This window comes from Brassica rapa, chromosome A07 (genome assembly GCF_000309985.2).
Source record: "Brassica rapa cultivar Chiifu-401-42 chromosome A07, CAAS_Brap_v3.01, whole genome shotgun sequence".
Taxonomy (NCBI): Eukaryota; Viridiplantae; Streptophyta; class Magnoliopsida; order Brassicales; family Brassicaceae; genus Brassica; species Brassica rapa.
The window spans coordinates 16,637,224-16,651,740 of NC_024801.2; the positions used below are offsets into that span (position 1 = coordinate 16,637,224).

Sequence of the window (14,517 nt, forward strand, 5' to 3'; positions counted from 1 at the left end):
CATTCTCCACTAAACTGGTCTTAACTTAGGATTAACCGCTAAGAACTCGTCATCATCCTCCTTTGCGGGTGCTCTTACACCGTATATTCTAATTGGGTTTTAATTGTATTTTTTTTCGTTCGTTTATGGGTCTTATGTAACCGAAACCAACTTATAGCCCATTTGGGCTTATCAATGAACGTTAGTCGACAAAAAAAAAAGATTGGAAGTTTGATTCTTGTTAATCCCATTGGTATTCAGCAACGTGTCAATTGTGGAGTTGGCTGTATTGGTGACGTGTCCAAGAGAATGGTTGGCGTTGGCGATACGCTTGAAACTCTTGCCGTTTCAAAGATAGAAGGAACACGTGTTAGGCTCACCACAAACTATAGAATTCTTTATATTTCCTGAAAAGGAAAGGACTACCAAAAGAAAGGATTAGCTTTAGAAGTATCAATTTCATAGCAAATGAAGCAACTCATCATCATTAGTAGCCAAAAATATCTCAATAAAAGTCCAACTGTTAATTACTTTTTTTACTTTGTGGCAATTTTATCTAGGTCAAATGATCTTACAAGAGTGTTTTCATTGATTTTATATACCATTACGTTATTTCTAGTTCCAAATTAATACTTTTTTTTTTTTGGTGTAAATGTTAAGATTTATACCATGCTTTTCAGTTTTTTAAGTTGTGGAAAACCACTTATTACAAGAAAAGAGATAACCAGGAAAAAGAGAGAATTCAACGAAAGGGGTAACATCATGGAGGCCGGAAGGTGAGGGAGAAGAAGATGGACAGTAGCGACGGATCTTGCGGACTTGAGGGAGCAATGGAAAGCAAACGATCCCGGATGAGTCTGTCAACTCGCGCAATGACTCCTGCTTCCGTGGAGGCAACGTGCTTGAAGATGCGGGAGTTTCTCTCTCGCCATGTGCAGTAGACAACAGTCTGCATCAACAATTTAATCACCACCTGTAGTCTTGGAGAGACAGCAACCTGGTTCAGAGAAAGGAGCTCAGCCACATCGATCATTGATGATGGAGCAGCTTGCCAATAACTTCCTGAAAAGTGAGCCCAAATAGCAGAGACAAAAGGGCACAAGAAGAATAAATGCTGGTGAGACTCATGTCCCGTAGAACAGAGGACGCAAGCCGTAGACACTACCATGCCCCAAGAAGCCAGTCTGTCTCTGGTAGGAAGTCTAGAGAGAATAGCCATCCACACAACAAAGGAGCATCTAGGAATCTCTTCCTTAAACCATACCAACTCGAACCAAGGGACCTCTGGTGCAACCTCTCTGATACGGTGCCACGTTGCTTTAGAGGAAAACTTAGGAACATAATGATCTGTCCCATTACGCCATAAGAACTTGTCTGGTCCTTGAGTAGCATGCGGAGGAGACATGGTAGAGAGAACAATCTGCAGAGTCTCTGCCTCTTCAGACCTCGCCGGCGGGAGAGACCAAGCACCATTGAAAGTGGCTGCGAAGTATTGCTAGTACAAAGTATTGCTAGAAGTGTTCTAGCGAAAGACGTTTTCAGTCTTATTTAGAATTTTATTTTTGAGAAAATAAAAGAACACTCTTATTCAGCATTAGAATGATCGGTTATTCCAATGTTCTAAAATACATCCAACGCTGCTGTTCAAGCGCCATCTATACGTTGTGCGGAAGCATGATATACTGAATTTCATAGTCCTGTTTATTTAGACGGCATAATCTATTTTGGAAATTTTGATTTGTATTAAACAAGAGTACGGTAGGAACCAAAATTCGATTTTAGTTAATGGAAAAAAAGTATAGCTTTTATACTTTTTGTGATGATTCAGTTTTCTGCGAAACAAACGACAAATGATCAAATTATGAATGAAAAACAAAGTACAATAATACAAATTTGCAAAGAAAGAGAAAGATGTTTTTATTTCGAATATACTTAAGAATATTGCGATAATTACAACATGTAAAATCTACGACCGCAAGAGTTGTGAGTGAGTTTGCTAATTCTAAACATCTAAAGCTTTAAACTTAGTTGAGTCGAAACTCGATAAAAAAGATGATCTAAAATTTCACCAAGTACTAAGTTTTTCTTGTGATTTTTTTCTGACTTGCTTCCTATCTGCCTAGGATCCTTTCATATTTGTCTGCAAAATCGACCATCTTTTCTTTTTCATCTTGATTTGAGGGAGGCAATTTCCATACGTCAATGAGAAATTTCAACCGATGACTCAGTCGCTAAAAAATACACCACTCGAATTCATTTCAACTCAGATCGACGCTTGAACAAACTACGGCCAGATTCGGAAGCACTTCACCACATACACCCATGCCGATGAGGATAGTGGACAAGATGGGAACGAGATGAGCCCTATCACTGCAATGTACGGCACAAGTGAGACAAGCAGCACCGAAAAAGAGTCTCTTAGGAGAGATAATTGGGGTATGTAGTTTTCACGAGGATTTTCACAGTGTTCGGTTTTGTCTCCTTAATAAAAGATGTGATAATATTTTTTTAGTTATGTGAATCCTTAAAATTCTTAAAAACCAGAAAATAGTTAATATGAATGAAAAATATACACAAAAAAATGAGTTCAAACAAAAAATAGATAGATAAAATACAATTAAAATAGTTTTAAAAGGTTTATACTTACTAAAAAATATACTAATTTTAACTATAAACATATTATTTTTGTGATTATCTATTTTCATGATTATACCAATAGAAATCTAGTAAAAAAGTTATTTTCTTGAATTTATAGTTTCTTTTATGAACTAATAAAAATAAATAAAAACCAAAAAATATTATTTTAAAATAATATTTTATAGAACACATCTTGCTAAACTGAAATGAATCCATATATATATATACATATATATATAAGCTGAAAATTATTGTGCCTAGCACATGTGCGATGAACCTATCTAGCCATTGACTGCATGCTTCTGAGTTCTGGCCATTTAGATCCAATATTCTTTTTGTACTATGAATTTTATTATTAGCTTTTAGAGTCAAAACAGATATATCTTTTTCTGGCAACTAGTTTCAAACTTGGGTATCTTTCTCTTTTAAGACAAGAAAGTTTAGAACAGAAAAGGGGTGTGTAAATATACATTTTATATCCAATATGGATCAAAATTGAAGATTCATTTCATAAATAAATTTAATTGAAAAATACAAAGAATCAACGTATATATATATATATATATAGATATATTATATAAGGATTTATATTATTTTTTTTGTCAAATATAAGGATTTATATAGAAATACCATAAATCAAAATAAGGATAATTTTTTCTAGAGAATAATAAAGTGCACATGTTGTAGAAGTGACAAATGAGTATGGCAACCTCGTATGCACAAACGCGTGATTTGATCATAATAAAATAAGCAAATAATTCACATATGATATGATATGGTTAAGGTTGTTCAAAATGTCTTCACATCCTAACAGATTTTCATCATCACAACCTCATATCATCATTATCATTATTCATCTTCACAAGGGAAACGTTATTCTTCCAAGTTTTTTCCACGGAAATTCTAAATAGATTTTAGATATTTATATTATAATTTATTATAACGGTAGACACTGGAATAGGACAGAAAAAACAGGTCCTTTACTATTAAAAATCAGCTTTCCAAGGTTCATGCATGCAGCATGCATACTATTTTCATGAGATGGATAGCATTTGTTAAACAAATAAAACAAATTCTATCTAACCATGGGAATTTTTTTCTTATAGTTATCCTAAACACCAACACCAATAATAGTGACCCGTACCGTAAGCGTAAATGTCAAAGGTCATTCTTCAACCATTCAGACCAAGTTTTTATATGTAAAATATTGATAAATGTATCATGTATGCTTAAGCTTGTATATTAATACCAAAGTTATTATTCTAAACTCTATAATACGTCATGTTTCTAAACCAGTAATCATAGTAATACTGATATCTTTTCGAACAACTATAATAATTAGTTAAAGAATGGACAAACATCATGATTTAATGTGATAAGAATGTGAGAAGATTGTACTTATCACATGAACCAAAAAGGGACAGGGAGCCACAGGTGAAGTGTTCCTGGTCAAATTAAAACTTGGAAATATTAAAGTTCTTGAAATAGAAAGGTTTATTTTTAATGAAAAGATTCTTGAAAATTACACATCTCAAGTTGCCTAACAATCTACGCATCTTCTTATTTTTCTATCCTACTAAAAACTAGTTATAGTATGTGTGGAGAGTCTGGAGACCCATGTTCTGATTTATAATATGATCTGATTGTTGCACGAGATTTAAATCAGAAACCCCATAAATATATATGTATATATATACATACATAACAAACCATTTAGATAGAATATAGTGTTTTTTTCTTTATAGTAGGTAAAAATCTTGAATTCGTTTTAGCCAAAAAAAAATCTTGAATTCGTATTTTTATTTTCTTTATCGTAGGTAGAATCTTGAATTTCAATACGACCAATTGTTTGAAAGAAGAACTTCATTTTTTTTTGGGCAAAAAAGAAGAACTTGATAAACAAAAGAATTGACTAATTATTGGTCAATATTACCAATAAGAATATTTTTTTTCTTCTTATTTCTCTAATGGAAATTTAGTATATAGAGGGGAGCTTCGTTGCTCAAACCCTTTCCTCTTCTTTCTTTAAACCTCAGCTTTCTTCTCTTTCTTTCTCTTCGAAAACCCTTTTCTTCATATCCAAAAAGAAAAATCTAACAAAAGAGATAATAGCTTGGATTGTTTCTGAGAACAATTAAGATAAAATGGATTATGATGCATCAAGAATAGTTGAAATGGTAGAAGATGAAGAACACATTGATCTACCACCTGGATTCAGATTTCACCCTACTGATGAAGAACTCATATCTCACTACCTTAAACCAAAGGTCTTCAACACTTTATTCTCTGCCACTGCCATTGGTGAAGTTGATCTCAACAAGATTGAGCCTTGGGACTTACCAAGTAAGTTTCTCAACCTTTCCATATTCTTTTTTTTTTTTTTACAATTAGAGAATTCTAAATATGAATATAACTTAGGACCTCATATCCTTAATAAAAATCTGCACAAACACAACAAATGGTTTAAGACCATTATTATTGTTCTGTAATTATAAGCTCCCAAAATTTTATTGGTATGGCTTTTGGTGGAATAGGGAAGGCTAAGATGGGGGAGAAAGAATGGTATTTCTTTTGTGTACGAGACCGGAAATATCCAACCGGTTTAAGGACAAACCGGGCAACTGAAGCCGGTTATTGGAAAGCCACAGGCAAAGACAAAGAGATTTTCAAGGGAAACTCACTTGTGGGTATGAAGAAAACTCTGGTTTTCTACAAAGGAAGAGCTCCTAAAGGGATTAAAACCAATTGGGTAATGCATGAATATCGATTAGAAGGCATATCTTCATTCCAAAATCTTCCCCAAACAGCTAAGGTAATAGAGTTTATGCTTTGCTTTCTTTTTTTTTTGGTGGACTTGAGTTTGATCTTTTGTGTGTTTGTTTTTTTGTGTGTGAATGTAGAACGAATGGGTTGTTTGTCGTGTTTTCCAGAAACGTGCTGATGGTACAAAGGTTGATATGTCCGATTTAATGTTTCTTGATTCAAATTTTAACCGAACTGAACCGACAAGAATACCTTCATTGATTGATTGTTCTCAAAGAGATTCCTTCCGTGGTTCGTCGACTCACGTGACCTGCTTCTCCGACCAAGAAACCGAAGACAAAAGACTCTTTTATCATGAGTCCAAAGACGGTTCTGGTTCTCTGTTTTACTCCGATCCTTTGTTTCTTCAAGACAATTATTCGCTAATGAAGACGTTTCTTAACGATCAAGAAACCTTATTTCCCGGTCCTGACTCCACCGGTTTAGCCGCCGGTACGGGAGAATTGGATTGCTTTTGGAATCCTTGAGGTTTAATTTCTGCTGTAGACTAGAAAGTCAATTTCTTTTGCAATGTGCAATTAATATTTTAATATACTTGATAGACTTGATAATATACTTGATAGACTTGTTAATTGGATTGCTTTTGGAAGCCATGTACAATACTAGACCTAACTCAATGCACATAAAAAAATTATTAATGATTTTTAACATTATTATCTTGAAACTAGAGTAGTTAGCAACAAAATTGTTTACTGTTTTGTACCCAAAAAAAAAAAATTGTTTACTGTTCTTCGCAACGACGAAAGACATGTGTTAGGCCACCAACCAAAGAGTTAATACTACGACTTATGAGTATTAAATAAAATTTGAACTTAACATGTTTAGGTGAACGTCTTGTTTTCATACTACCTAAATTTTATGTTTTCCCAATTTCTAAGTTGGATATTTTTCGTTTAGCGAAACCATAACTGGCATTTTCAAAAAAAAAAAAAATATATAAAACCATAACCGGCTGCCCCCAAAACAATCCTGAGATCGGTAACCTGTTTCTGAAATAAAATGCTTATGTCAACGGAAATAAATAGAATGGACCTCTATCTTTCGTGGCCGTATTGTCTTTTTATTTGGGCCATCGTGTTATTGGTACGGGTTTGGAGTTGGGTTCAATATATTTAAACGTGTATTGTATAGTAGTTTGATCATTCATCGGAAGGTTTAGATCTGTAGTTTCTGATCTTAATTTAAACGACAGCTTGGGAATAATGGCTCTCAAAAGTGCTCTATCATCGGAGACACGATGCTGCGATGACCTCCTACTCAACCGACCAAATACCCTTGTAGACGTTCTTCATCGAGCTTCTAGATATATAGAGATGTAGGAGTAAAATAAGGCTTTCACCGGAAAATATTTCTCAACATTAGACTTGCCGGACAGAGGTCAATGTAACAAACACAAACCAAGGAGGCACATCAATCCATGGGAACCAACAAGTCATGCAACCGTGACATATATTCCAATATAAACCAGGATTGGAATTTCTATAAAATGTTGGGCATGCGATTGTAAGGTGTCGTAGTTTTCATATTCACATCCTAACCAAGTATAAAGAAGAGAACCTATTCCATAGCAATAATATGCCCACAAAGAATCTCAGTATCTATAAACCAACGAAATGAGATCGGAAAGCAACAAGTTCAGAAGTTCCAAGATCTCATGTAACCCAAAAAAGAATCAAGATGAGATTTGTTTCATGCAATTTAACTAACTTTCTCAACCTTTAATCAACCTAAGATCAATGAACTCAGTGACTGATGAAGTTCATGCATAAAGAACAATCCAGGTAAAGAACTCTACTATAAATTCTCTTATATATCAATCCTAAACATTTAATCTCTTCAATTCCATTGAAAACCTTCAACCTAACAGTGGATATACTCAGACGTAGAAACAAAAACACAAATCATCATGTAAAACATAATCGGATTAAAAAGAATCTTATGGGGTTCAAAGAATAATCACTCGTCTCTCCTTACTCAAAAACCTAATAATCTGCTGAAAAAATAAAGCTTTTTCTTCTAATTTTCTTCCTAATATGTATTTATAGACCAGAGACAATTTTGGAAAAAAAAGCCAAACCAAAACAAGAAAAAATGTAATTTCAAGTCAGCATGCGCGGGTCCCATCGATCGATCCGAGTTTTGGTCAATCCATTTTCGTCCTTATGATTCTTTGGTCGTCAGCTCGACCTATCAATTGATGCATAAGTCCAATCGATCGACCACATTGTTTGGAGTGGTCCAATCGATCGATTCCAAGCTACCATGCACTCTAATCGATCAACCAGTTGTGTGCCGATTCCAATCGATTGATGCAAGCTTGTTGGTCGATGGCTTTGCTTCTTCATGGGATCAGGGGATCGGTCGATCCGTCGATCCGTCTTTGCCATGGAATGTGATAGATCGATCCCCGGCTATACCATGCACTCCTACTGCTTCAAATCATCACGGAAATCCCTTAAAATCCCTGCAAAGTATCAACAAAGTCTCCCAAAGCATTCAAGGACCTATAATACATGAATACATAGATAGAAAACTCCAAAAGCCTAGAAAACTACTAAAAATCATTTAATAAGTATTAAAAACTAGGATATATCACATCTCAATAGAACGGAGAACAAAATCACCATTCTGATGTAATGATGAAGACAAGACTTGGGAAGAAAGAGATGATGAGGACAATGATGTGGGAGATTCAGGTGATGAATTTAACATTGAAACTCAAGCTGAATAGCAAGTATACATTGTAGAAGGAACTCAGAACGAGCTACCCCTCAAAATCAAGGAGGGAAGAAGAACAATTGGACCTCCATGCTATTTGAATGACTATGCCACAAGAAGTGAAATCACAAGAGAAGAGGATGAAGTCAGCATGGTGGATTTTAACTCTTGTGATTCTGCAACATGTGAAGAAGCATAAAGAAGTTCAAAATGGAGGGAATCTATGAATGAACAAATAAATTCCATTGTCAAGAATCAATCATTGGAACGTTAAACCTTATCAAGTGAAGAGAAATACATAGGAATAAAGTGAATTTACAAAACTAATCTCAATAAGCTTGGATAAGTAACCAAACACGAAGCTCGATTGGTAGCTAAAGGCTACACTCAGGATCATCGCATTGATTATGCAAGGATATATGCACTGGTTGCTCGGATGGATACAATCAGATTGATTCTAGCTACTATAGAACAAAATTAATGCTTGCAACATCTACCAAATACATGTAAAGTCAGCCTTTCTTCTTGGAGTTCTCTTGGAAGATGTATACATACAGTAACCAAAGGGATTCATGATTAGAGGGAGTGAAGACAAAATATTTCAACTTCACAAGGCTTTATATGGCTTAAAGCGGACTTAAAGCAAACTTCATGTTGTATAGCTTAGATAATTTTGTTGGATTTTGAATAAGTCACCTGAATCTTGTGGTGAAACTAGTTACTAGCTATATATCTTTTAGGAGTCTTTGTAGGAAGTTTCAGTTATTGTAATGGTTATATAAGCCGTCATTCTATGATGAACAAAGATGTACATTAATAGTCACTAACAACAGAGATCCTTTCAGTTACCACTATCGATATAATAAATACAAGGTATTTCTTGTAAGAAAATAACAACAAAAAAATTAGTTCAGTTGCAAATTTACTTAAACATTACATGTTCTTACTGAAAGGAACATGGTATATTTGTAAGTAAACTTATCTCACTCGGTAGATATCTGTGAACTTTTCTTGAACTTTATGCTACATTGGTATCATAAAAAAATGCTACATTGGTATCATAAATATAATAGACTATCGGATAATATACCTTTTATTCTATCAACCAATCCAAAGACGGTGCATTTTAAAATGAAAATCATCCTGAAGTAAAAAAAAAATCATTCTCAAGTGTACGCCAGTTTTCATGATTAAAATTTAACTTCTACAAGAGGAATATTCTATGATCAAATTCAATGTAAATGATTAACATAATCAATTTACAGAAACAAACAAAAGAAACAAACAAACCCAACATGTTCTGCAGTCGTCAACGCGCGGAGCCAGCTTAGAAACGCGCTTTTCAGTTTTGAATTGTTAAAACGTCAACATTTATACAAACAGTGTAGCCGATTACATTGACTTCCACGTTATTCTTCGACTTCTCTTAATATCTTTATAAGTTGCTCACGTTCTGGTATCACTTCACATGCATCTAAGCAAACTCAAACACACACTTGAGAATTGAGATCTTTTCTAAACACAGAAAGAAAATATGTGTTTGGTCGGATCATTATTCTCGTTCATAGTCTTCCTTAGCTGTATCATTGCGGTTTGTGGCCAAGGTACGAGGATCGGGTTCTACTCAACCACATGCCCTAACGCCGAGACCATTGTTCGGACCACAGTGACATCTCATTTTGGTTCAGATCCAAAGATTGCACCTGGTTTACTAAGAATGCACTTCCACGATTGCTTTGTCCAGGGTTGTGATGGTTCAGTGCTTATATCAGGACCTAACACCGAAAGAACCGCTGGTGCAAACCTTAACCTACGTGGTTTTGAAGTCATTGACGATGCCAAGACGCAGCTTGAGGCCGCGTGTCCTGGTGTTGTCTCTTGTGCCGATATTTTAACCTTAGCCGCTCGTGATTCAATCGCCCTCGTAAGTATACAAAAGAATGAATTAGGCCTCAAATTATATTAGATGGCAACTTTGCGTTTGCTGTTTTAATGTGAATTAATCTTTATGTTATTATAGTAAAAGATTTTTTTGGCAAATTGCAAACAGAAAGAAAGGGTTTGTTTATTTTGTATATGCGTTTGGCGTTTACGTTTAGAATTAGAAGTTTGTCTTTTGGTTAAAACACTAAAATTTGTAGAATTCTTTGAAGGGAAATACATAGTGCATGCAAGTTAAAAGCATCTGAAAAATATGATATGTAACACTAGAGATCTTAGTTAAACAGATGTATATGAGATACTTATTACTTATAAGTTTATATGACGTTTGCATGGGTGCATGTAGACGAAAGGACAAAGCTGGCAAGTCCCAACAGGACGCAGAGATGGACGAATTTCATTGGCAACGAACGTTAACAACCTTCCTTCTCCAAGTGACTCCGTGGTTGCTCAACAAAGGAAGTTCGCCGCCTTCCGCCTCAACACTCGCGATCTTGTCGCTCTCGTCGGTCAGTAATTTTTACCAAATTCAAGATTCTGGTCCCAAACAACTAAACAAGTGTTTCACTCTTTTCACGCGTACTTAGATTAGACTCATCATCTTAAAATTAACTTCATCTTATAAATTAGTTAACTGAATATCGATTTTAAAAAAAAATTAAAATTAGTCTAAACAATATACCAAGTCTATAAAAGATCTTCTAGACATTATTTAAGAATTGATTTGACACATGTCATATCTACAATCACTTTCACAAAAAAATATGACATGGCTACTAAGATTGATGACATAGTTTACGGTTAATATGATATGAACAATATAAATAAAATTATTTTTAAATATAAATAAAATTTTAAAAAACTTTACTGCACATGTGCAGGAAAACACCTAGTATCTATATATATAATATATATACCAAGTCTATCATATGATCAAGCATACTATTTAGTTGTATATTTCGTTGACATTTTTTTAGGAAGTTCATTGACACTTCATGTCGGGGTACTGTGATATCAGGAAGCTAGGCGCATAACCAAATATAATTTTGGTTCACTTTCAGCTTGAATTTTATGTTTTTAAAATTTCATTACCAAACTAAAGAGAAGTATGGATCGGTTGATACAGTTCCGGTCCGATTTTTTAAAAGACTATTCTCGGTTACATTTACCTATATATTTGTAGTTAAAGTGAATATATGGCTGTATGATTTTAATAGGAGGACACACGATTGGAACAGCAGCATGCGGGTTTTTCACGAACAGAATATTCAATACGACCGGAAACAGAGCAGATCCAACCATGGACCAAACATTTGTACCAGACCTCCAAAGACTTTGTCCTCTAAACGGAGACGCATCAGCTCGAGTGGATCTTGACTTCGGAAGTGGCAATACTTTTGACACTTCATTCTTCAACAATCTTAGTCGCGGCAGGGGAATTCTTCAATCCGATCACCTTCTTTGGACTAATCCAACGACTAGAACTATAGTGCAAGAGTTTTTGGCTTCTAAAGACAGCTTCAATGCTCAGTTTGCGAGGTCGATGGTGAGGATGAGTAATATTGGTGTGAAGACAGGGGCGAATGGGGAAATTCGTAGAGTTTGTTCGACTGTTAATTGAAATGTTTGATTAGGCAAACTTATTGCCTCGAGTGTTTATTAATTTGTTTAGAGTGTGCCTTTTAATCTCAGTACTAGGTGATTACCCGTGATGGAAATTTTATGGAATGAACGTTTCATAATTGGAATTATTATGCATTTGAAACTATCCAAAAGCATTCTAACTACACAAACTCATTAAAAATCGTTATTCACAAGCGTAGTGAACCAAATGAAATTTATTTGGGATTGAATTCATGTCATATCGGTTGTCTCTATTCAATATTTTCAACAAGTTATATAATCTTCAAGCTTATACAGAACTGACCATGGAGAATTGTCCATGTTTATATGCCTCCAACTATATACAGATCATATATATTATTCACAAACATAGTAAACGAAACCGAAATCAATTTAGAATACCGGATCACATTAAGAATCCAAATAGACGTGAATCATATTGTGAGTTATGCCCATACATTGTTGGACAATAGAGAGGTTCGTAATGCTCAACAACGTGTGCTTGACTACGTTGCACGGAAGCTTCATCGGACGTCCGCTTCCCGCTTCGGAACCGGAATCAGAATCGGAACCTTGTGGAAGCTTGCGGAATCTCGCTTCCAAAACGTTTCTAAAATATTCTCTTTAAAAACTTGTTGGAAGCTTACGATTCCGTTTTGGAATCACGCTTCCGTTTTAAAAAAAAAATGCAATGTATATCAATAAAATATAAAACCATAGTTTTAATCTATATAAAATAAAAAAATTAATAGTAATGAATATTGAGTTATTAATATACAAATATTAAAAATAATAATATAAATTATCCTTATGCATTGAGATTTTTTATTAAAGATATAGCACATATTGAAATATATTGTGTCAATTATTTATGAAGTATTAAAAATAATTAATATAATATTTTTTGTAAACTTCATTTATGTGTATTTTTACAGTTTTAATATAAAATCATTTCAAAATTATTATAAATAAATAAATGCATTATTTCAAATTTAAATCATATAATTTTTAGTTCTAATTTTTTTAATTAATATATATATATATATTTATATATATGGATATACGCTTCCAACACGTACCCGCTTCTTAATATTTTAAAAAATCTCGCTTCTGCGCTTCCTTATGCTTCCGCTTCCACGTACCCGCTTCCGTTTCCATGTAACATAGGTGCTTGTTGAGTATCTCTTTCGTGAGATTGAAGTTGTAACAGCAGGCACTGTCATATTTGTTTTCTCGTTTAAAGATTGATTTATAATGTTCAAGCTTATATTTTTGTGGCAGGGATTAAACAATGTAATTAATTAATAAATTGCAATGACGTGATGAAGTAGAAGAAGGTGATCTAATTATAAATATACAGTGCACGTGTACCGGTCAACAAATTTACTAGCCACTTTTTTTTTTTTTTTTAATGAATGTAAAATTTATTCAAACAAAAATAGTACTACATCAAGTGCTTCTTTGTTTTTATGAAATATAAACTTTCCTACTCCAAAAGAAATAGAATCTACTTCTTCATAAATCTAGTCTTGTCCCAAACCAAGTAATCAGCCCTTCTTCTAAGTAATTTCCCTTCCCTTTCACTGCAAGTAGCTTTAGTCTTATATTTTTATCTACAAGCTGTGTCAGAGTAGCCATGGTTTTAGGATCTTCCCCATGCCTACGAGTATTCCTCTCCCACCAAATTGTGTGCATCGCAGCCTGTAGAGTGTATCTGAGGAGGAAAGTCTTGATAGGCGTTAGCCAAGGCTTCGAGACAATCCTTATCAGGTTACTCCAATCAGTAGTGAACATGTCTTGCATAAGACCTCCAGCCAGGTTCCTCCAAACGTTCTCTGAATACCGACATCCAAAGAAGAGGTGTGCACATGATTCAGATTCCTCATTGCACAGGACACATTCTGTATTTATAGAATTATTCCATCTCATCATTCTATCAGTTGTCTGCAACCTCCCCTTCAATGTAACCCATATCATGAACGAGTATTTCGGAGTAGAATGAGAGAACCATACACCCTTACTCCAATCACAAATCGGTTTAGTATCTCGAATCTGGTCCCAAGTGTTACTTGTTGTAAACTTAGCCATATACTTCCCTTCAGCATGCTTCCAAAGAGTAATATCTTCATCTTGTTGATTCCCAAGTTTACGTATCTCCTCTTCAACTTGATTAAGAATATCCACTTTGTGATTTCTTCTTCTTCTCATTCTCTTAACCTCCGCAACAGAGAAACTGTTAGGAATCCCCAAATCAAGTGGACCTCTCTCTCCGAGTATCTCTATTAATGGACCAAATCGAGACCAACTCCCATACCAGAAAGAAGTACACTCTCCATTTCTGATTTCCTTCCTGAGAAACTGCTGTGCAAGACCCCTTAACTTTAGTAATTTTTTCCATACCCAAGATCCAGAACTTGTGTTCTCTTTGATCGACCAGAACGAGTTCTTCCTGATCAAATAACACTGAATCCATCTGACCCACAATGATGAATCTGCCATCAATCTCCAAATAAGCTTCAAACCGTATACTTTATTGATTTCTTTCAAAGGTCTCATCCCTAACCCTCCTTCATTTTTGGGAAAGCAGACCTCTCTCCAACTGACTTTTGCTTTGGTTGTAACTAGCCACTTTGCAAACAATTGAGAATTGATAACCATATAAAGTGGAGTTGATCGTATATAATTATTCAGTGGCATATTTCCTAAATCCTTTATATATCACAAGGTGTTTTTCTGCACAATGTAGAGTAGTAAAATTATAATTTTAAATTATATTTAAAATAAATTTATTATTAT

At 34.5% G+C, this 14,517-nt stretch overlaps 4 protein-coding genes across 4 annotated transcripts; 2 read left to right on the plus strand and 2 right to left on the minus strand.

Moving 5' to 3' along the window:
* Positions 1 to 18: 18 nt before the first annotated feature.
* On the plus strand, positions 19 to 6,056 carry LOC103850145 (NAC domain-containing protein 92). The gene is made up of 3 exons (XM_009126860.3): positions 19 to 4,959; positions 5,151 to 5,428; positions 5,517 to 6,056. The coding sequence occupies exons 1-3, from the start codon at positions 4,761 to 4,763 to the stop codon at positions 5,904 to 5,906; spliced, it is 867 nt and encodes a 288-aa protein (XP_009125108.1). The 5' UTR covers positions 19 to 4,760; the 3' UTR covers positions 5,907 to 6,056.
* LOC103850383 lies at positions 740 to 1,384 on the minus strand. The gene has a single exon (XM_009127125.1). The coding sequence runs from the start codon at positions 1,382 to 1,384 to the stop codon at positions 740 to 742; it is 645 nt and encodes a 214-aa protein (XP_009125373.1).
* A 1,529-nt stretch (positions 6,057 to 7,585) lies between the features above and the next one.
* LOC103850146 (peroxidase 62) lies at positions 7,586 to 11,816 on the plus strand. The gene is made up of 3 exons (XM_009126862.2): positions 7,586 to 10,081; positions 10,445 to 10,607; positions 11,316 to 11,816. Exons 1-3 carry the CDS (start codon positions 9,692 to 9,694, stop codon positions 11,717 to 11,719), a joined length of 957 nt encoding a protein of 318 aa, XP_009125110.1. The 5' UTR covers positions 7,586 to 9,691; the 3' UTR covers positions 11,720 to 11,816.
* Positions 11,817 to 13,236: 1,420 nt separating this feature from the next.
* On the minus strand, positions 13,237 to 14,220 carry LOC103850384. Its single transcript, XM_009127127.2, has one exon. The coding sequence runs from the start codon at positions 14,218 to 14,220 to the stop codon at positions 13,237 to 13,239; it is 984 nt and encodes a 327-aa protein (XP_009125375.2).
* Positions 14,221 to 14,517: the final 297 nt, after the last annotated feature.